We start from the raw sequence: 20603 nt of genomic DNA, 5'->3' as shown, positions 1-20603 counted from the left end.
AGATGGACCCCAACATAAGGCAGGGATTCTCTCACCAATCTGGTAAATTCTTCCCATGGGGAGGTAGAAGGGAAGGGTCTGCATGAGAAGTGCCCCCCACCCCTTGCAATATACGTGTCCTGTAAGGGCCAAGGAGGGGATGTGGGGCTGGGAGGAAGAAGGCTGCCCCCCTTTAGAGACCTCTGGTCAATGATAAGTTGACAGATTAGGGGGTATATCTCAGGGGTAGAGGATTTGACTGCAGGACTTGACAGATTCTTCCAGGCTGGGTGGGTACAAACTTCCCTGGATGTGACATCCAGCTAGACTCATGTCAGCTTCTGAGCAGGTGGGCAAACCAGCAGACTTGTGCTATTTAGCACGCAGTCTTACAGCTGGCATAAGCAGGAGTTAGGCATGACCCAAAGGAGGCCAATACACTAGCCCTGGGATTCCATCCGTGTTGCCAGCTGGCCCCTGGGTCATTGTGCTGTGATTTCCCAAAGGTTCTTTGGGGAGCAGAGCTCCATGCGATCCTGCAGCCCTTTCGGAAGTGAACGTGTCCCTAAAGGATATTTCGACTTTTGGTGGCCACAGAACCAGCAGGGGTATTGGAAGCTTAGAACGAAGATCTCCTTCATTCGCCCTCACCAGACCGACCTCGGTTCCCGAGCCTACCAGGTACCCAGAGGTAGGAACCTGCCTGGTGTGTGCTCTCAGGTCTAGCAGGGCCCAGGGAGAATGACCTGGGAGAGGAGGTCGAGATAACAGACCTCCCGGTTTCAGTGCAGAGGAAGGACAGGTTCATTAGCAACCGGACCAGACTCCCTTACAGAGTCAAAGGAAGTTGCAGTGGAGTCAGTAGAGGCTTTGGAATTGGCCAGATCCAGATGGAAGTTCTGGCTCTGCCTTTAATAGATTTGATTAGCTTCTCTGCTCATTTCCTCATCTCTGAAATGGTCCTAGGCAGGGGTGATTGGAAGATTCATCAAGATTATGCCTGTAAAGCTCTTAACATGGATCCAGAAACAGCGCTTAGTATAAATGTTGGTTGTTACTGGTTACACAGAAGCCTATGGCAGGGGCTCATGGAAACTCCAAGGCCGGAGGTAGACCAGAGAAAAAGAGGAGGACGCCTGGCTAGCTTCATGAACTTGGGCCTGCGCCAGGGTGTGGCATGCCCTAGGAACCAGTGGCTGCTGTCAGCAGGGACACAAGCAGCCCTGTTTAGCATCCTGAGGGCAGAGGCTTTCACACAGAGCAGACCACAGCCCATCCCCCGATGCCTGGAGACCAGGAAGAGGAGCTAATGGACATCAGTGACTGCTATCCTGTGTGCCCGTGTGGTGCAACTCAGGACAGAGTGTAGACAGAGGAGGAAGGAGGGGGAGGGGTCAGTGGTAGTGGCTGGGCCTAAGTACCCAGAGACTGGTGTAGGCTCTGTATGGGCTTCAGTTACTGGTGGGGCCGGGCATTGTATCCATCCACAGCTATCTAATGTGCCAAGTTCTGTGCCACTTTAACAGAGGGATTACTGTTTGTGTGGAATGTGTGCCCTGGCCCCCCCCCCCCCCCCTTTGGTAGAAATGATTGCACCATCTTGCCGGGCTTGTTGGGAGAAAGAGGTTTTCGTGTTTCCTTTCCCAGATCAGTGAGCCCATCAGGTCCCAGCTGAGGAAGGAGAGGACACAGGAACATCTGAAACTCCTTTATTACCCTGAGTATTACAAATAGAACACAGTCACAGTATAAAAAAACAGAGCAGGAATTAGGTGCAGGCAATGACACAAAGTATGCACTGGGGACACATTCCTTTCAGAGTCTGCAGCTAGTTACTTGGAAAAAGCCAGTTATGATTGTAAAAATTTTCTCTTTAATAACAGTAATTCCACTAAAATTATACAAAGTACATTCAATACTTAAGGGTAGGGAGGAAGCCAGTTTGGCCCGGAAGCATCATCAGTCGACTCCAACAAAGGAAGCCCAGCTGGGCTGGGGGAAGTTGGGGGTGGAGGTCCGGTTGTAAAAAAAAAAAAAAAAAATGGTTAAAAAAGCCACCCACAAGGAAGCAGGGTGAGCGTGCACGTTCCTGGAGAGGGCGGGAGGCCCAGCCGGCATGCTGCGGCTGGGCACGGGCTGGCGCTCAGGCAGGCTCCGAGTTGGTGGGGGGCAGGTTTTTATGCTTGAAATACTGCACAACTTGTTGGGGTAGTTCCGCCAGCACAGCTTTGGCCAACGTCTCTTTTGCCGCCTGCGGGGCGGGGGGGGGGGGGTAAGGTGGAGAGGAGAGACAGGGTTACTGGAGGAAAGTCGTGAGGGGCACCAGGCCCAGACAGCTGCTAGAGGGAGAGGGTGTCCCTGGAGGACAAGAGCGGTCTGGAGGGCCAGAGTGGTCTATAACGCGCATCCCTTGTCCCGGCCCAGGCCTGAAACCCCACTGGCTAGCAGCGCTTTCCTTTATATGAAGTCTGATTCTTACCTTGAGCATTTGAGATGCCTGGGAGTAACATTTTAGGATAAATTTGTGTGTAGGAAGCTCTTGGGGAAAGAGATGGTGGAGGCGAGCTGCATAGCCTACTCCCCTGGCAGATATTTCCTGAGCACCTCCTTGGCCACCATAAATGGGCTGGGACTGGCTCACCGCTGAACACCCAGCTGCAGGCCAGGCATAGGGAGTCAGTGTCCTCAGCCTGAATGGGGAGCTAAGGCCCAGCATCGAGCCTCAGGAAGCTAATGCCCCAGAGGAAGGAGCTGGGCCATCTCAGGCAAACCCAGAGGACACTGGGCAGAGTTGTGAGCACCACTGGGTATAAAATATGCAATCGGTTCATGCTGGGACTAGTTTATAGGATCTGAGCCACAGAACCCCAAGAGGCCTTATGGCCAAGGGAACCTAGGCCCAGAGACATCAGGGACTTGCCCAAGGCCACACAGTGAGCTTCTGGTCAAATAAGAGTTGGGCCCCAGGCTGGCAGTACAGGGGTGGCATCTGAGAGACTGCTCCCTCTGGGATCCTGGTGGGCCCAACTGCCAGAGCAGTGACCTTGTGGGCAGACCTGGGGTCACCTGCAAATAGGCTCAGAGCCACCTCCAGGAACAAGGCGGGGCTACCAGTCCCCCTGTGGAGGCCATCCTAAGATGGGCCTCGTTTCTGCTGGCTGAGGTAAGGTTACCAGGAAAGCCTCTCTCACCTCTGGGCCTTTGCTCTCACACCACCACCACCCCCCCACCCCTGCCTGGCTTGGACCCACAGGGATAACTCCCAACTTCTGGTTCAGGACCCAGGTTAGAGGGCAGGGCTTCCATGAAACCCTGCCCTGGAGCCCCAGTCTAGATCAGGCAATACCCACCCCGTGTGTTCCTCGAGCTCAGGGAAGCAAGTGCTCATGTGGTCGCGGGGCCTCCTCTCGGGGCCGGCCCTCGGGCGGGGCGCAGTCAATGGAGCGGAGGGCGGAGGAGCCTCAGGTTAGGCAGACACTCCCCAGACTTTCATCCTCACTAACTGGTTGCTGGGGTCCCGTAAGTGCCCCCTCCCCAGCCCAGGCCCACACTCACGTTGCGGAACTCTCGGAAGGGCACGAACTGCACGATATCGCGGGCGGCCTCCTCCCCCGTGTGGGAGCGCAGTGTGCGGCTGTCCCCGTCTAGGAACTCCATGGCAGCGAAGTCGGCATTGCCCACGCCCACGATGATGATGGACATGGGCAGCTTGGAAGCCTGCACCACGGCATGGCGCGTCTCCTCCATGTCACTGATGACGCCGTCGGTGATGATGAGAAGGATGAAGTATTGCTGCGGGAAGGAGACAGCAGGTGCGCTGAGGCCTCTGCCCCCCGCTCCCCAGCCTCCCCCAAACCTTCGGACCCCTGGGAGGAAGGCAGCGCTCCATCGTCAACAGCTGCGTTCTTGGCAGTCAGGACCACGGCTGAGAAGGGAGACCCATGCTGGCCGACGGACTCGGGGGCCAGCCTCCCTGGCTCTGTTCCACCTGCGCAGAAACCCCCGCAGCCCGCTTGTGCCCGATCGGCACGGCTGGCCTCTGAGACGGCGCACTGGTCATGCAGGCGGGCGCTTCTGGCCCTGTGGGACTCTGCTGGTAGTAAGTGACTTGGGGTCACACGGCAGACAGCATCAAGCCATGGTGTTAATTCCGCACAGGTCTTTAAATTCCACAAACTGTACCCAGGAGGGAGTCTTGTTTGATTCTAGTGTGCCTTTAACGCCTACCATTTGCAAACCTTCCTTACCAACAGAGAGGCGGGAAGCACAGCCCTTCGGGGGACCATAGTTTCTAGCTAGACTTCACTATCAGGTCCGGTTTGTTGTGTTTATTTTTACAGTTACTCTCTACATATGGCAAGTGTAACTTTTCCCTTAGTTGGGCTACAAAGTTTCTTTATAAAATTACTTAAAAACACTAATTAGCATGGGTGATGTTGGCCATAGCGTGAACTGCAAAGGGCGGGGGTGGGTAGGCGAATGAGATTCAGGAAGGCTCACTGGCTGGTCTGGGCAGAGACCCAGCATTCTAAGCAGGCTGAGACCTCAGTTTCAACTTGGCCCTGACCTTAGCACCCTCTGGCCCCTTTTTGAGGAATGTGGTTTTCCTCCTCTGTAACATAAACAGAAAAGCCCTATGTGGCCCTAATATTCGGAAGCTTTTGCCTCCTAGCCTGATCCTCCGGATTCTCAGGAGAGGAAGTAGGGGGCCCAGCCTCGTCCAGGTGATTGAGGGCAGACCCAAGCCAGATCTCAGATCAGCGCCTGGCCACCTTCTCACCCAGCAAAGCCATTTGCTCCCTGGGGAACATACAGAGGCCCCCTTGGATGCCCTGCTCTCCCCCTTGTACCTCACACAGTCGCAGTGGGAGCAAGTGAGCCGTGTGGAGGTGTAGACACACCATCCTAAGCCCCCTGCTTCCTGTGGCTGCCGTGCAGCACAGCCTGCACTGTGCCTTTAAGAGACCAAGCCCTTGGCTGGGGATACCTGTTGCTATGGAGATGACAGCCTAGATCCCTGCAGTGGAGGGCAGCTGCTGCCCTTCCCCCTCCCCTCCCCTGCCCCCCTCCCTGGTTGGGGGCCTTATAACCCCATCTACACCCTTGTTCCCCCCCACAGCCCACCATTGCTCCAGCACCCCTTCCTTAAGTGGCCCTCTGGCCCCCCTTCCATCCTGCAGGATAGTCCAGAGCATTATTTCCCAGGCACCTAACCTGGTGGGAGGGAGGATGCCTGGGCCCCGTCAACAGGTTCACCACTGGGGGCAGGACTGGCCTCCCACCCTCCTTCCAACGACCCTCCTGGCTTTCCCCTTTCAATCGGCCACACCTCTACACTAGGAGATTGGAGCCTGTGGCCCCCAGGCCTCCTCCTCTAAGGAAGGCCTTAGAGCCTTCTTCCCAGGGAAGTGGGCGCAAATGGGGCCTGGGTTCCCGCAGGACCTCGAGTACCAACTCCCAGGGTGAAGAAGTCCCTGCTCACACGGCAACAGTGCTGGCCCTCCTCACCCTGTGCTTCCCATTTTAGAGATGGGGAGAGGGGCTGAGAGCGGTTCAGTGACTTGCTAAAGGCCTCACAGCTGGGAACGAGCACAGTGTGGGTTCAGACACCAGCCTGGCTGACTACAGCTGGGGCTCTTTCCACAGTGTCCTCCTCTACCACCCGCATTTTGTGGCCGAGCTTCTCCAGTAGTGGGCCCTGGCAGGGAGGCGGTTTCTGCACCCCCTCACCCCACACCGTGGGGTCAGACAGCCTTAGTGTCCAAGACAGCAGCCCAGGGAAGAGCCCAGAACCATGGCACTGGACATTAGCCCTTGCTAATGCACCAGCCCGCCATAATGCTCACGACCACGCGCTCGACCGCAGCTTCTGCCCAGCTGGGCAGGCCTTGGCAATGAACGTGCAGCTAACAAGTCCTGGGCTCCTCACCTACCCCAGGCAGAGTCAAGGTTGTCCAGGAGCCTCTTAAGCCACTACAACCCCAGGGGTCCACAGCTCCACCTCCAAGACAGAAGTGGGAGGGGGCTGTGGGAGAGGAGAATGAAGGGCAGAATCAGGAGGAGGGAGGAAGGAGGCTCTGCTGTCCCCACACAGAGCCCAGGTCTCCCCAACCCCAAGCTTTCCTACCTCCATACCCTTCCTGGTGCCTCTCCTCCTGCCTGGCATACCCTTCCAGCCACAGCTCCAAGATCCATCTGAGCGTCCACACCTCCATCCCAAGCAGATAGAAGGCCCTTCTGGGCCCTGAGCTCTGCTTCCCCTGCCAGCATTACCCCTTGGGGAGGTCTCCTCTGGATGCTTCTCTCTCCCCCCACACTCTGAGGGCTCCATGCTCCAGAAACACACCAGTCAGTGTTCTAACCAAAATTAAAACCCCCACTACGACTCAGGGATGGAGTATCTTTTGCCTTTACCCAGAGATTCTTCAGGCTTCTGGAACTGTAAACAGTCACTTCCCCTAATGCATTTAATATGTGATCTGATTTGTAAAAAATCGACCATGACAGTTCCAGGCAGTCTGGGGAAGCTGCTCCCTGGCTTATTTCTGGAAGTTGGCTACAGAAGCTTCTGGTGGTGGGGGGAAATTCCTAGGATGACTGTGTCCCAGCTCCCCCCGCCACTGGGACAGCAGATACCTAGGTAGCCAACCAGGAATGGGCAAGACCCAGGGTTTATGGGCAGAGGGAAGGATGAAGGTCCCACGATAGGGTCCCACGATAGGGACCCACCTGGCCCCAGCTGAACCTCTTAATACCCTTCAGTGGCTCCCCACAGCCCTCAAGAGAAAATCCAGATTCCTCACTGGCTTCCAAGGCCCTGTGGTAGCTGGCCCTCATCCATCCCCATTCACCCCTCTTACGTCAACACTCCTTCCCTTCAGTTATGTCCAAACACGGCGCCTCCTGGCCTTTGCCTATGCTGTTCCCTCTGTCTGGGGCACTCCACTCATGGCTAACCCTTAAGCATCCTCCAAGCCTGGACATCACTTTTCCAAGAAGCCTTCCCTGAGTCCCCTTAGGTTAGGCGCACCTTTATGATCCTGTACCTCCGTCACCATGGGTTTGATCACCTTGCACCCGCAGCTGGTTTCCAGGCCAGGCTCCCCACTAGACTGCAAGCTCTGGAAGGGCAGAGGCCGTGCATCACAGTCTCCCCAGTGCCGCACAAAAAACATGATCCAGGAAGACAGGCTGTGTGTGTGAACGGGAGAGGACAGGCCTGCATAGAGAGCTGCTTCCCACCACCTGCTCTCGAGTTCCTATACGTGGGTGTGCATACATCTAGGGACAGGGAAGGTGAAGCCACACCACGTATTGCCCCTAAAGCGGCTGTGCAAACGTGTCAGTTATCCGCAAATTATTTCCGTTTGCCTTGGGTCTAATTGTGCTCAGTGCCATCAAGAGGTCCCAGAAGATTCAGCCGCCCACATTTCTTGAGTGCTTACTGTGTGCCAGGCACTGTGCTGAGCAATTTACATGCCAAACTGGTTGAATTCTCACAGTGTTTCCATGAGGCAGCCACTGTTGCATCACCTCCATGGTACGGGTGAGGAAACAGGTTCAGAGAGCTTCGGCAACCTGCCTTGGGTCACACGGCCAGGCAAGTGGAGCAGCTGGGGTCTGAACGAGGTCGCCGGGCCTCTGGAGCCGGAGGCTGAACCATCAGGCGGCACCACCTTTGGAGCACAGTGAGATGTGGGACAGCAAGGCCAGAGGCGGAGAAGCCTGTCTATGTGGACGTCAGGGTGGGAGGGGCTGAGAGAGGCCCTCTGTCCCACTCCTGCTTAGAAGTGGCCCAAGTCACACCGGGGTGCGGGGTAGTGCTTCCATGAGGGGTGAGGGTGCCAAGAGGAGGCTGCCTCCCCAGGGTGGGAGGCCAGGGATGTGACAAAAGTGCCTGGGGTGTTGAGAAGATCAGGGGCTGGACAGAGAAAAGACCAAGTTTCCCCTCTGGGGAGCCATCAGCAGTTATTCCCCAGGACACAAAGATCCCCTTCCTGGCCTCGCCCAGGGCCCAAGCCCCTGGCACACCCGGGACCTAGCAGACATAGGCACCTTTCCCCCCAGGACCACACGTCCTGCCCGGCCCTACCCTGGCTGCAGGGTAAGCCTGGCAAGAGCACTGGCTTCGCTCCTGCTACCATTTGCATTTCTTCCTTTTAAACAAGAGTGCGGGCCTGTTTTTCCATCCTTTGAAAGCTGACTCAGGTGGACAACAGACTGGGGGTGACAACGGCCTGGTTCACAGACAGCAGGCCTCCAGACGGTGCAAGCCCAAGGGCTGCCTCTCGTCTGCCCTCCAACCCATTCCAGCCCTGCACCCCAGGAATGCAAAAGTAGTCCCTCCCAGGCCTTTCCCTGGTTGCGGTCTCATTCAGGTTGCCCCAGATCCTCAGGGCACCCAGGGGGGCTTTATTTCTCCCACCTCATAACGGAGAGAGGCTCAGAGCAGGAAGCGACTGGCCTCAGGGCCTCAGCCGCCAGCGGCCGGGCAGGACTGGCACTAGAGCAGACCATGCCCCCTGAGGGAGATGCCAGGACCGCCTTCCTTCTCCCCTGACCTGCATGCCGACCTCCTTCACGTTGTCCCGGCCTCTGGCGTCCTGTCTGCCTGGCCTTGCTCCTCCTGGGTGCAGGCATCGCATGATGTTGCTAATCCGAACACCACCTCCTCAAAGTAGGTCCTGTTAGTACCCCCATCGTACAAACAAGGAAACAGGCTAAGAGAGGTTACGTGATTTGCCCAAGTCACAACGAGGAAGGAGTGTGAGCGGGATTCTTCAAACCCTGGCAGCCTGATCCCAGAGCCCCCTGTGGCCTTCTGAACAACTAGACCGTGTCCTTCCGTCCTGCCCTCTCCGGGCCAGCCCTGGTGTCCTCTTTCTCGCTCTCATAACCTCCACCTCCTCCATCTTTACCACCACTCCCGAAGCCAACCTCCACCTCCCTAGTGACCAGGTAGGGCCTCACCCTCCCTTTCCCTTTAGGAGAGGCCCTGCTGGGTTCCCTCCTCCTGCCTCTCGAGTCCTGCATAGTGCCCAGTCCGAGGCAGGGCCTAGGACAAATTCATCCACCCCCCCACCCCCCCGCCATGATGCTTGAGCACCTGCCACAGGCCGGCAGGAGGTGATGGCGGACACAACAGCAGCAGCCCGGGGCCGTGGGGCTGTGAGTCATGGGGAGAGACGCACAACGGACGAGGAAATGGAGACAGCTAAACAGATGATGCTGCTGCCATCCTCGGAGTCCAAACGAGAATAAACAGAGAAGGTGGGAGAGCAACCTCAGAGGGGTGGTCAAGGCCCGCCACAGTGGGGGCATCTGAGGGGACCCTGAGGAATGGGTGGAACCGGCCGGGCAGAGTGGCACCGGGGCAAAGGCTCTGTGAGGGGAACAAGCTTGTGTGTGAGCAACAGGCATGAGGTTGGTGATAGAATCATAAAGGGAGGAAAGTGTGGGGGAAGGGTGGGAGAGGAGGTCTCTGTGGAAGGGAGGGGCCTGGAGGGGCCAGATCTGACATTTGCTGTTAAAAGGATTCCAGGCCGGAGAATGGATTGTAGGGGTCAGAGGGGTGAGGGTGTGGCTGTGATGTCAGATGACAGAAGACGGTGGCCTTGGCCATGGGAAGGAGAAGTCAAGAGAGAACCTAGGCATGGGTGCAGCTACTCTTTCTTTCCAAGGGGGAAGCCCAGAGAAGGGCAGAGGCTCATGAAGGTCCCCCGGGGGGAGTGGCCAGGCAGGAGTCAGACCGAAGTCTCCTGGGTGGCAGCCCAGGCTCCACCCCAGGGCTAGGAGCTGGGTTTCCAGCCGTGGCTTGAGCCTGACCGGTGGGCCTGGGGACAGGGCCTGGGAAGTACTACACAAGACACTGCCCTTGGGGCCGGGGGGGGGGGGGGAGAAGACTTCCCACCAGTCAAGTCAGCACAAATCCCGGTGGGGGAGGGAAGAGTGGACAAGGCGACCCTTGGTGACCCCAACACGGGCATTCGGCCTGAGGCTAGGGAGCAGGTGCCCACGATGGCCATCTGCCATGTACTCCAGATGCCACTGGCAGTGTCCGGCCAGGCCCTCGCCTCACCGCTGGGCCAGACAGTGGCCCAGAGGGTAGGTTTAGGGCCCGCAAGGACCACCATCCCTTGGTGTCCATGTATCCCAGGAATACCAAATACCCCCTGTGATCACAACCTTATTCACCACTAAGCATAAACAGAATCACTGTGTCTTTTTCAAGTCTGTGCTCCAGAAAGCCAGCACCAATCGAGTTGAGCTTGGTCCAACCCCCTTGCCAGACCTGCAGGTAAACTGAGGCACAGAAGGCAGAATATCCAGCTCCCCAGCCCTGTGGGGGCAGGTGGAGTTGGAAAGACAGGCCCCGGTCTGGCCCTCCCTCATGTCAGGCAGGGAGGGCCCAGCCAGTGCCCGCCCTCTCCCACACGTCCACGCCGGTGGCTGCCTACTCACCGTGGCTGTCTGCTGCTGTGTGGCCTGGGCTGCAAACCGAGCCACGTGGTTGACGATGGGTGAGAAGTTGGTGGGGCCGTAGAAGCGGATGTGGGGCAGGCAGGCCGAGTATGCCTGGGCGATGCCATCGACACCTGCCTCGAGGAGAAGACTGTATCAGCAAGGTTGCCCCCCGGCCCTTCACCTACCCTCATCCCATTTGCAGACCCTACCTCTATTTCACGTTCACCCTTAATGCCCCTATGGTGGCCAGTGTAGGTCCCATGAGACTGGAAGCTCCCAGAGGGCAGGGCCAAGTATAAAGCAAAGAGTCCTGAATATGGAGTCAGGCGGACCTAAGTTCAAATCCTGCCTTGGCCCCTTCTTAGCTGAGGCAAGTTGTTTAATCTTTCTGAGCTCATGTCTTTCTTTGTCTGTCAATGGGACTGATAATCTTCACTCTTGGGCAGTTGACAAGAGGGGACCCAGCAGGCTCTTCCCAGAGAAGGAACTTGGCAGCCCAAGTCTTGAGGTCCATTCTGGACATGCTATGGCTTTGGCTGAGGGTTGCCGTGGGGAATTGAGATGCTTGCATGGCCCCTAAGAATATCCCACTGCCCGGTGGTCCTGTCCAGGAGGCCTTTGTCTGGGGAGGAGGTTGACCAACCCAATTTTGGACAAAGTCTCTAGAAACCTGCTCTAAGCGAGGCAGAGCCCAGGAACAGCAGAGGGCTACATTTTTAGCCAACACATAGATGCCCATGGCTTCTGAGTCACAGTATCATTTGCAAGCTGGTGACTTGACACCTTTCCCTTCCAAGTACAAACTGGGCCCAGCTTTGGGAACCCCCAGGGAAGGCAGGTGCTATACCCAAGCCAGATCCTAGGCTGGAAGGTCTCGTGATGGCAGGGACCACCCTCTTCCATACCCACCTGGGGCCCCCTTCCTCCTCCAATAGTTTCTCAAATGATTCTGGAGGCTTAGAAATTCCTTAGGTCAAGGGAGCAGGGGTGAGCACAGGCACCACACTCACTGCCTGCCCCTTTCTCTCCCCCTCCCCTCTGGCAACCCTCAGTCCTTGGGTGCCAAGGCTCTTAGTGGAAGGCAGGGGGAGCAGGGTGGGGTTAGGGCTGGGTCCTCCCAGCAAGGGCGGGTGGGAGGCGAGAGGCAGGTATATAATTTGCCACCCTCACCTCGTCCTGTTCTACACAGGGCTTCCTGTCAACGCTTCCCTTAATTCTCACCTGACCACCCAGTGAGGTGAGCTAAGCAGGTATCATACTCCCTGGGGCAGGTGAGGAGGCAGAGGCCCAGAGAGGTGCAGTGATCTCTCCAAGGTCACACAGCCAGGAAAGGGCAGCAGCTGGCCTTGAATCCAGGACCACCTGACTCCAACCTCCAGCTCTTCCCCATCTGTCATTATGAGCAAGCATGAGGGGGAGGGGAAGGGAGAAAAAGACAAAACCTATACTCTGCCCCTCCCTCTGCCCAGCACAGATGCAGGTGGGCTTAGCACTCACCCGAGCAGAAGGGGTTGGTAGGGTTGAAGTTGATGGCAAACTCATGGGAGACCTGAAGTGCAGAGAAAATGTTGAGCCGGCAGCCTCCTGGCTCCAAGCCCCACCCACTGCTGGGCCAAGTCTCCCTCTGTGGGTACCTGGCTCTTCAAGCCCCATCCCCACCCCAGGTCAAGGCTATTGACACCCCCCTACATCTGCTTCCACCTTCCGGTGCTGGGGCTGAGCCACACAGAGAGGTCTGACTACCTTCACTTTGTAATGGGCACCACATCACCCCCATCTCTGTTGGCCGTGGGGGGGGGGGGGGGGGGGGTGTCAGGCTGCTGCCTGTGTCTCCTTGCCCCACCAAGATAGTTCCTGAGTGGGACAGAGAGGCTTCTGAAGGCATCTAGGTGGACTCCAGGAGCATTTGAACTGAGCCTCGGTCACAGGCCATCACTGACGGTCCACTTTGTAGGGCCCTGAGGGCTTTCCCCTGACTTAACAGCAGGAGTGCTAACAAAGGAGCCTGTGTTATGCCAGGGAGCCAAACGGGATTAGCGATTAGCGGACAGCCTGCTCAGAGCTGGACTGGGGATGAGGAAGCATAATGGGACCAGAGGAACGGGGGGCAGGGACAGCTATCACAGTTCCCCTGGGGCCCGGTCCCATTTCTCTGCCTCCAGACCCAGCCCCCAGCCCTGTGGGTTATTCTGCACACTCCTGATCCAGGAACACAGAGGAACAATAACTAGACCCCATTCGGGGCTGCGGGGGCTGCAGAACCCGGGCCTCTGATGGGGCCCTCCCCACTCTCTGTCCTGCTGCCCTCTCACAAAATCCCCACGCGGCCCCCTTCCCTACCGCATGCCACAACCCACGTTCAGAGTTTTGCAGGCATCCCCTCACTCCTGGCAATGACCCAATGGGGAAAGGCCTGTAATTACCCCATTTTCAGAAGATGAAACAGACACAGAGTGTTCTAGAAAGTTCCCAGGCTCTCACATTTACCGAAGGACAAGGCTGGGACTAGAACCAAGGTTAGGCTGCCTCCTGAACCCACTAACCTCAGAAGGCGTTCCTCTCGGTAGGCGTGCGGACAAGGACTCCATCTTGTGTCTGCACAATGACCTCCCTCGGGGCTACGTGTTCTAGGCCCCAAGGAGGTTAACGTACGCCCACATGGGAATGCAGGAGGGCTTCTTCTGATCTTTATAAAGTGGTGCACGAAGGCCCTACGTTAGCTAACCGGTAGAGAAGGCGCGCACACAGAGGGCCCCACTTTAGATAACTACCCTGTGACCTCACCACCACGCCCCTTGCTCTGTAAAAGCTGCGGCTGAAGGTTCTGCTGGCCCATCAGTAAGTTATCCTGAATTAAGCTGTGGAAACGGTAGGGAGTGGCTTGCTTCGTTTTTCCCTCTTAAAGTGACTTCTCAGTCCGGAGGATACTTTACCGACCCTCCTCCGCCTTCTAACACTCTTCCACCAGTTTTAAATTAGGAAGATGAAGAGGTCTAGGGGAATATCTGCCAGGTGAGAGCTTTAGTCTGGGCACAAACACTCCCAGACGACTCATTAGCTCCAAGACAATTAGCTCTATACAACGTGCATGTTAGAAGGCCCCCACCAAGTCCAATGTACCCATTTCACAAGTAAACAGAGGCCCAAAAAGGGGAAGCCAGGTGCCAAGGCCACACAGCAGAACAGGCCTAAGACCTGAGCCTCTCATGCGTCCAGTGGGAGTTGGAGTCCTGGCCTTGTGAGCCCTCCTGGGCCAAGAGGGGTGAGACTCAGCACGAGGAGTTCACCCCAGGTGGGCCCTATGGGTGACTGGGTGGCCTGAGAAGACACTTCCCTGTTCTGGGCAACAGCTTTTCTGTTCTTTGCTCCCTCAACCCTAAAGGCTGGCACGGAGCCAGTCCCCTAATGACCGTCTTGGGTCCTCTCCCTACCCTGGGACCCTCTTCATCCTGACCCCAATCTGGGCTCCAGCTGTGGGGGCTGGAGGTCCTCATTGCCATGGCAACTTCATGAGCCTCTACAGAGATTAAGAGGGGGGCTTGTACCGAGGGGTTGAGAGAGGAAAATCGTTGCCAAGGAAACAGGCCTCTGTGGGCCAATGACTTCCTACAAAATCAGATTTTAGGAGATTTTAGAGACCAAGGGGGAAAGCCCCCTCCTGATAGGAATGGAGTAATATTCTGCTTTCTCGGCCACCCAGACTCCCGATTCTTCACTGCTTCCCCCCTTTCTTTGCATGAGGGCTTGGTGGTCCAAGTGGATGGGGCTGTGGAGGTCACTCATCTAGCCCAGAGGTCCCTCAGGTCACCTAGACCAGCAGCTCCATTTTACAGGTCAAAAGACTGAGGTTCAGAATGGGTCAGGGCATGCCCAGGTGACATGAATGAGCCACAGCAGAGCTGGGACCAGATCTGGGAGACAAGCCCTCAGCAGCCCAGCCCCCTCCTATGCTTGCTGCCCTGGTTTGCCTAAGAAATGCCTGTAAACAGGACAAGTTTCCTGGAGGCCATAAGCCAGATTAGGGGCCCCTGGGGGCCTGTTGGCCACAGGTCTTTGTCCTGGGACTCCCTGCTGCCTTGTGACAATCAGTGGTTCTGTTCACCAAGCCTGGCCCGAAGTCAGTGAGTTACTTAAGAGGCTGCTCCCTGTGGCCCTGGCGGGGGCAGGGCATGGGGGAGGGAGCTGAAGGGACCCCAGAGGGACTGTCCTCTCTGAGCCTCAGTTACCCCATCCTTACAGTGGGGAGAGTCATGGACTGTGCACTTCCCCACCGCAGATCTTCGCGTGCCCTCCTATCCGCCTCATCCCTCTCTTCATCTGACCGACTCTGGCTCATTTTGAACGTCCAAGCCTTCATGTCATCTCCTCAGGAAAATGCTTCCTGAGTCCCTCCGCCACCATCCAGGGTAGGGGTCTGCTTGGGGCGCAGCTGGCCCAGCCCCAGGGAGGATCGAAGGTCCCAAGTGCACGTTCCTTCGAGCTTCTCACCCTCAGAGAACCAACACTTCTGTCTGCTCAGGCTGCTAGGCCGCCGATTCACTGTCAACAAGTTCTGCACTCCTCATGTGTGCCGGGAGCTGGGACACAGAAAGGAGGAAAGCGGGGGCCCTCCCGGACCGTGAAACCCTGGAGGGAGGCAACAAACAGGCCAACCCACACATACAGAGGCGACCATAAAGTTCTGTGAGGACAGTGCCTCTCACTGGACGAGAGGAGGGCCCCGCATGAGCTTCCTCGGGGAAGACCTCCCAGAGGGAAAGATCTCTTGGCCTCTAAGAGTGGGAAAGAGGTGAACAGGAGCAACAGGCCAGGGGAAGGCCAGGCGCAACGGCCCTGAGGTGGGGAGCAATGAAAGAAGGTTCAAGAGGCTGGGGCAAGGCCAGCTAGAATGAGAGGGAGGGAAGGGGCTGGGAGGGCCAGGCCTGGCATGTGCCCTTGCCCATCCTGGCTCCCACATCCCTCCTGGCGCCGCCGGGCCCTCCAGCCTGGCCAAGCCCGAGCCTCTCCAGAGCTGCCCTGTGACATTTCCAAGGAGGCTTTTGAGCGAGAAAACATCTCATTCAGCCAGAGTTCTTTCAAAGCTGGCTGGTGTCCTAGCAACGGGCTCTTGCTGGGCCTGGCCGCACCAGCCCGCCCTGCCCCCAGTGGCATCACTGTCTGCCCAGAGGCCCGGCTTTGGTTCTGCAGGATCCTGCCCCCTGCACCCCCACACCGAACAGTGGCCAGGAGGCCACAGAGCCGCTCCCTAAAATCCTAGGTGAAGATGGTCTTCCCTAGAGAGGGTGAGAGGGCAATGCTCACTGGAAGCAGAGTGGGTCACAGCAGGGCAACAAGAGGGGGCACTAGCTGAGACACACGTGCAGGTTAGGAGCCCTCTGTGCCCGCAACAGCCCAGGCTTCTCACTTATGGAGAGGCAGCAGACCCTGAGAACAAATGGAAGCGTCCATTTGCCCAGCTGGAATCCAGGCTCCCTGTTGGGAACACGGCCTTGGGCAAATCACCTGAGCCTCCGTTCTTTCACCTGGAGAATGGACAGCACTCCTTCTCTTCATCCCTCCATCTGGCCCACTCTCACCCTAGCCAGTCCCCACTCAGCAGCCAGAGTGGGCCTTCAAAATGCCAACTGCTCTCTCTCTCTCAAAATAAATAAAAAATGTTTTAAAAAAATCTTTAAAAAGGGGTACCTGGGTGTCTAACTCTTGATGCTGGCTCAGGTCGTGATCTCACCGTTCGTGGGATGGAGCCCCACACTGGGTGCTGTGCTGACAGCACACGGCCTGTTTGGGATCCTCTCTCTCTCTCTCTCTCTCTCTCTCTCTCTCTCTGCCCCTCCCCCACTCGCTCGAGCCTGCATGCACGCTTTCTCTCTCTCAAAATAAAGACATTTTAAAAAGTCTTCAAAATGCCACCTGGATTGTAACGCTCTACATGGACCCTCCAGTGGCTGCCCATTGCTGTTTAATTAGCATTTGAGGCCCTGAATGGCCGGCCCCCCACCCTGCTAGCCATATCTCCCTCCACCCTCCACAAAGAGGCCATCGCGGCCACCTTCTTTCAGTTCCTCCAACTTGCCCTGTCCCCCCTGCCTCCCAGACTTTGCAAAGCTGGTTCTCTCTGCTCTGAACACTCTCTCTGCCCCATCACCAACCCCAATCACTCTGCAAACTCCTTCTTGACTTAGACCATGCCTCTCCAGGAAGCCTTCCCTGCTACCCCCAGGCCAGGCTGGGGCCCTCCTCTAGGCTCCTCCCAGGCCCAAACTGCCTCATCTCAGCACTGATGACCTTCCAGTCCTGGGGGCTTCCAGAAGTATATAGGATACCCCGTTCAATTTGAATTCCAGATAAACAATGGATAACGTTTCAGGATAAGTATGGCTCAGGCAATATTTAGGACATAGTTATACTTTAAAAATGTGTTTATCTAAAATTCAAACTTACTGGGTATCCTGGATTTTTGTTTGCCAGATCTGGCCTCCTACTTGTCTTCTTAACCTGACCTGAATACCAGGGGTCAGAGACCATAACTGTCCCGCTCATTATAGCCTCCAGCGCCTCCGTGAGGTTCAGGCTGAGGAAAGAGTGTGAGTTTGGGGTAAATGCAGAGAACACAGGGCAGCTGGGTGGGCCTCCAGCAACTTCCAGATTCCAGAAAGGCCAGACACACAAATCCCATCTCGACCAAAAGGAAACAGTCCAGCTCCACTCACCTTCCAGTCTGGGGGTAACTGGGCCCCGAAGCCCAGAGCCGGAAACATCTTATCACTAATCAGAGACAGGAGAAGAAAACTACTGTAAGACATCAGGTCAGAGGGCTCACTGCCCCCACCCACCCCTCCCAGCTCTCACCCAGGGCTGGGCCCACTCTGCCTTGCACACCTCCAAGGACAGAAGGAAAAAGCTCACCACCTCTAGAACGAGCTCTGTGTGAATGATCTACTGAGCTCACACCCACCTCTAAGTACCTGGTGAACGTGAGGCTTGACCCTATCCACACCTGTGGCAGACATGGCTAATCAATCACAGAACTTCTAACCGGTGGGCCTGGATGCAGCTTTTAGGTCCTTCTCAAACTGGGACCTCAGGCATCCGCTAAACCACAGTCGTTACAGAAATATACTGCCTGTCTCTCAACCTCCCATTTCTGTCTGAGAAAAATTCTCCTAAATGAGAACCCTGGCTTAGTGTCAAGGCCCTTCATCATCCAGCCCTAGGACCTACTCTCATCTCCTTCCAGCTGCCCTCCCTCATACCCCACTGGCCCAGCCCTGGCCACTGGCCACTAGCTGTGTCCCAAACACACGGGGCACCTCACGCTCCAATTTCAATCATGTTATATCTCCTTTTGCCCCCAGCCTGTTCCCTGTGGCAAACTCCTACTCATCCACTAAGGCCCAATTCAAATGGCCCCTTCTCTCTGTGGGTTTCCCTGAGGCCTGAGAATGCCTCTCTTTGGTGCTCCCATAGGTCCTGCCTCACATGTAAACCGCTCTCTCGGAACTCCAGGGATTCGTTCCCGGTCTTCCTCCCTGCGTGGGAACTCCCTGAGGGCAGGGATCATGTCTCACCTGTTCATTCACTGAACTTACATATTGAGGAATCCCCTGGCTGTTGTGTGAAGGACAAACTGCCAGGTACTAGGACAGAAGCAGGGAGACCAGTGAGGAGCCTACTGAAGGGGTCTGAGCGGGAAGGGATGCTGGCTTGAACAGGCTGGTAGCAGTAGGGGTGGGAGAAGGGGCTAGATTCAACTAGGTTTGGAAAGGATTTGCTGAAAGAACACTGGGGGAGATAAGGGAAGGAAAAAGTGAAGGGTTTTGGGTGAGTGGTAGTGCCTCTCACGGAGATGGGGAAGAGGGTGAGAGGGGTAGGGGCTGGGGCAGGTGCCCAGAGCTTACTGGGTCCTTCTTTGCTAAGTCCGAATGCCCATGAGGAGGCTCAGTGAAGGGACTGAGTGGGCAGCTGGATACAAGGGACTCCAGAGCAGCAACAGCAGGCTCCTCCGCCCAACCATGCAGATGGGGACTTTCACCTCCCTTGCCCTGTGGGCTATACCTCTCTTAATGTGGCCAGGGATCACAGCCCCCCACCCCCCACCCCGGACCTGGGAATCAGACACTGGTAGTAAGGCTGTCTCTCTCAAGGAGGCCAAGTGCACACAGGATTCCTGAGCCTGCTGTTGTTCCTGCCAAATCTCTGGCACCTGCACCTTCCTTCCCTGTTCCCCAAGTTTTGGCTTCCTAGTCATTCTGCCCTCTGGCCTGGAGGTCCTAACAAGCACCACCTGTGGCAATGATGCCATAACCTTCAAGTGACTTCTGATCCTCCAAGGCCACACCCCCTACACAGCTTTCCTTCACTGACTTTCCACTGCCCCCCCTCCTTAGCCCAAAGATCTCCAGGAAGCATGGCCATGGGAAGAGGGCCCACACGTGCTGGCTGCTCCTTCCAAGTTCCCAGCAGGAGTGAGACTATTAGGCCAGTAGGTGCCAGGCCCAGGAATCAGAATGTCTGGGTGCCAGTCCCCCTGCTCTGTGTGACTTCGGATACATTCTCTACCCCCTTCTCAAGCCTACATTTCCCCAGCTCTAAAAGGGAAAGTTGCAGCAATAGCAAACACGTTTCATTTTCCATCTTGATTCCTTTTCTTACTGGCTACTTGGGGTACCATATGGAGAAGGATTCCAGTGTGGATCTGGGCTCCGAAGGTAAGAGGTCAGCAATTGACTAGCGAAGTCTGCCGCAGGTGTGGGAAGGGGCAATAAGGCACGTCATGTGTTGGCCATTCCTAGGTTTGATGATCTTTGGGTCCCTTCCAGCTTTGATAAGCTGAGCTTCCTGGTTGGATGAAGCTGGAGCTGACCTTCATGGTCCCTCCCCAAGTTTACCTGTCATAGTCCTGAATGATCTGCCCGACAGCCCAGATGGCTGACAGATATTCGTTGGTGCCCATGGGGTTGATATAGTGCAAAGAGGAAGGGTCCAGAGGATTCCCATTGGAGGCTGTGAAGTCTATCCCAACCTGTAGCATGGGGGTAAAAAAAAAAAAAAAGGCCACTCAGGGTGGTCACAGACCCTAGCTCCCTATCGCATCCCCAGGGAACAATGAGCCTGATGGGACATGGGGAGCCCACTCATCTCCCTGTGCCAACCCACCCTTCCGTAAGATGGTCTGACATCTGGAAACTGTCTGTCATTCCTTTGGTTCCAGTGCCATTTGGTTCTAGTGCCATTTGGCTCCCTATTACTCAAGCATAAAGTCTATTGCCCAGATGTGACACAAAGCCAACTCATAGTCCCAAATTCCTTTCTCCCCCTCACTGTCACTACCCACACACTCATCTGTTTCCATTTCCAGGCCTTTATTCATGAGGTTCCCTCTACCTAAAGAGCCAGGCCATCTTTTCTCCCTAATTCTCCTCCATCATTCAGGCCCAGTTTGGATCTGCTGCCCCGTGGAAGCCTTCCCAGACACCCTCTCCCCTCCCCAAGCCGCCTCCACCAAGAGGCCCCGGGACCTAGGGCTGCCTCGTACGGCAGTGCCCATCTGCCCAGAGTCGGTGCTCACTGTAGGCAAGATACGTGCCCCTGAAGCCAGGTCCGGGACTAGGCACAGAGCACCAGGGAAGATGCTCCACAGGAGCTGGGGCTGATATCTGCTCTCTCAGCCTGCAGAGAACTCCAGCCCAGCCCCCGGAGGGCTAGCAGATGAGTGGGCAAGCCTGCCTGGCAAGGGGGGATTAGGAGAGGGATCCAGGGAGAAAGATGGCCACCTTAGAACTTGGTCATCGTGGGATGGGTTTGGCATAGAGGAGGTGCTCAGTATCCATTTGTTGAATGAACACACACACACACACACGAACAGGAGGGCCCAGCCTATTGGAATGAGAGGGTAGTGGTGACCAGTGGGGTCAGAGATCAACAAGGCCAATCCCATGACCCCATATACTCATGCAGATGACCTCCCGCCCCATGGAATCTAGAGGTGGTGGTGGAGAACAGTGAGGCAAGGCAGGGAGGTGGGCAAGAGCATGGGACCCCAGCAGGACCCCTGGGCCCCAAGGTCCCCTTTGGGTGAGGAGCATAAGACCAGATGGACAGGACAAGTCTGTGGGGCCTACACTCCAGGCCACAGGCAGAGGCACAGTTCATTTACTAAA

At 56.4% G+C, this 20603-nt stretch overlaps 1 protein-coding gene across 1 annotated transcript in view; it reads right to left on the bottom strand.

The window, feature by feature from the left end:
- Nucleotides 1-1674: 1674 nt before the first annotated feature.
- Nucleotides 1675-20603, bottom strand: part of CPNE2 (copine 2) — a 46899-nt gene continuing 27970 nt past the window's right edge. Inside the window, exons 11-16 of the mRNA XM_042918708.1 lie at nucleotides 19332-19465; nucleotides 17154-17208; nucleotides 11941-11992; nucleotides 10441-10574; nucleotides 3535-3771; nucleotides 1675-2230 (exon numbers count right to left, since the gene is read on the bottom strand). Of these exons, the coding sequence (XP_042774642.1) occupies nucleotides 2123-2230; nucleotides 3535-3771; nucleotides 10441-10574; nucleotides 11941-11992; nucleotides 17154-17208; nucleotides 19332-19465 (720 nt within the window). The 3' untranslated portion in view covers nucleotides 1675-2122. The remainder of the gene's footprint in view (nucleotides 2231-3534; nucleotides 3772-10440; nucleotides 10575-11940; nucleotides 11993-17153; nucleotides 17209-19331; nucleotides 19466-20603) is intronic.

The sequence above is a fragment of the Panthera leo genome, chromosome E2 (genome assembly GCF_018350215.1).
Source record: "Panthera leo isolate Ple1 chromosome E2, P.leo_Ple1_pat1.1, whole genome shotgun sequence".
Taxonomy (NCBI): Eukaryota; Metazoa; Chordata; class Mammalia; order Carnivora; family Felidae; genus Panthera; species Panthera leo.
This window is presented reverse-complemented; position numbering and strand designations above follow the sequence as displayed.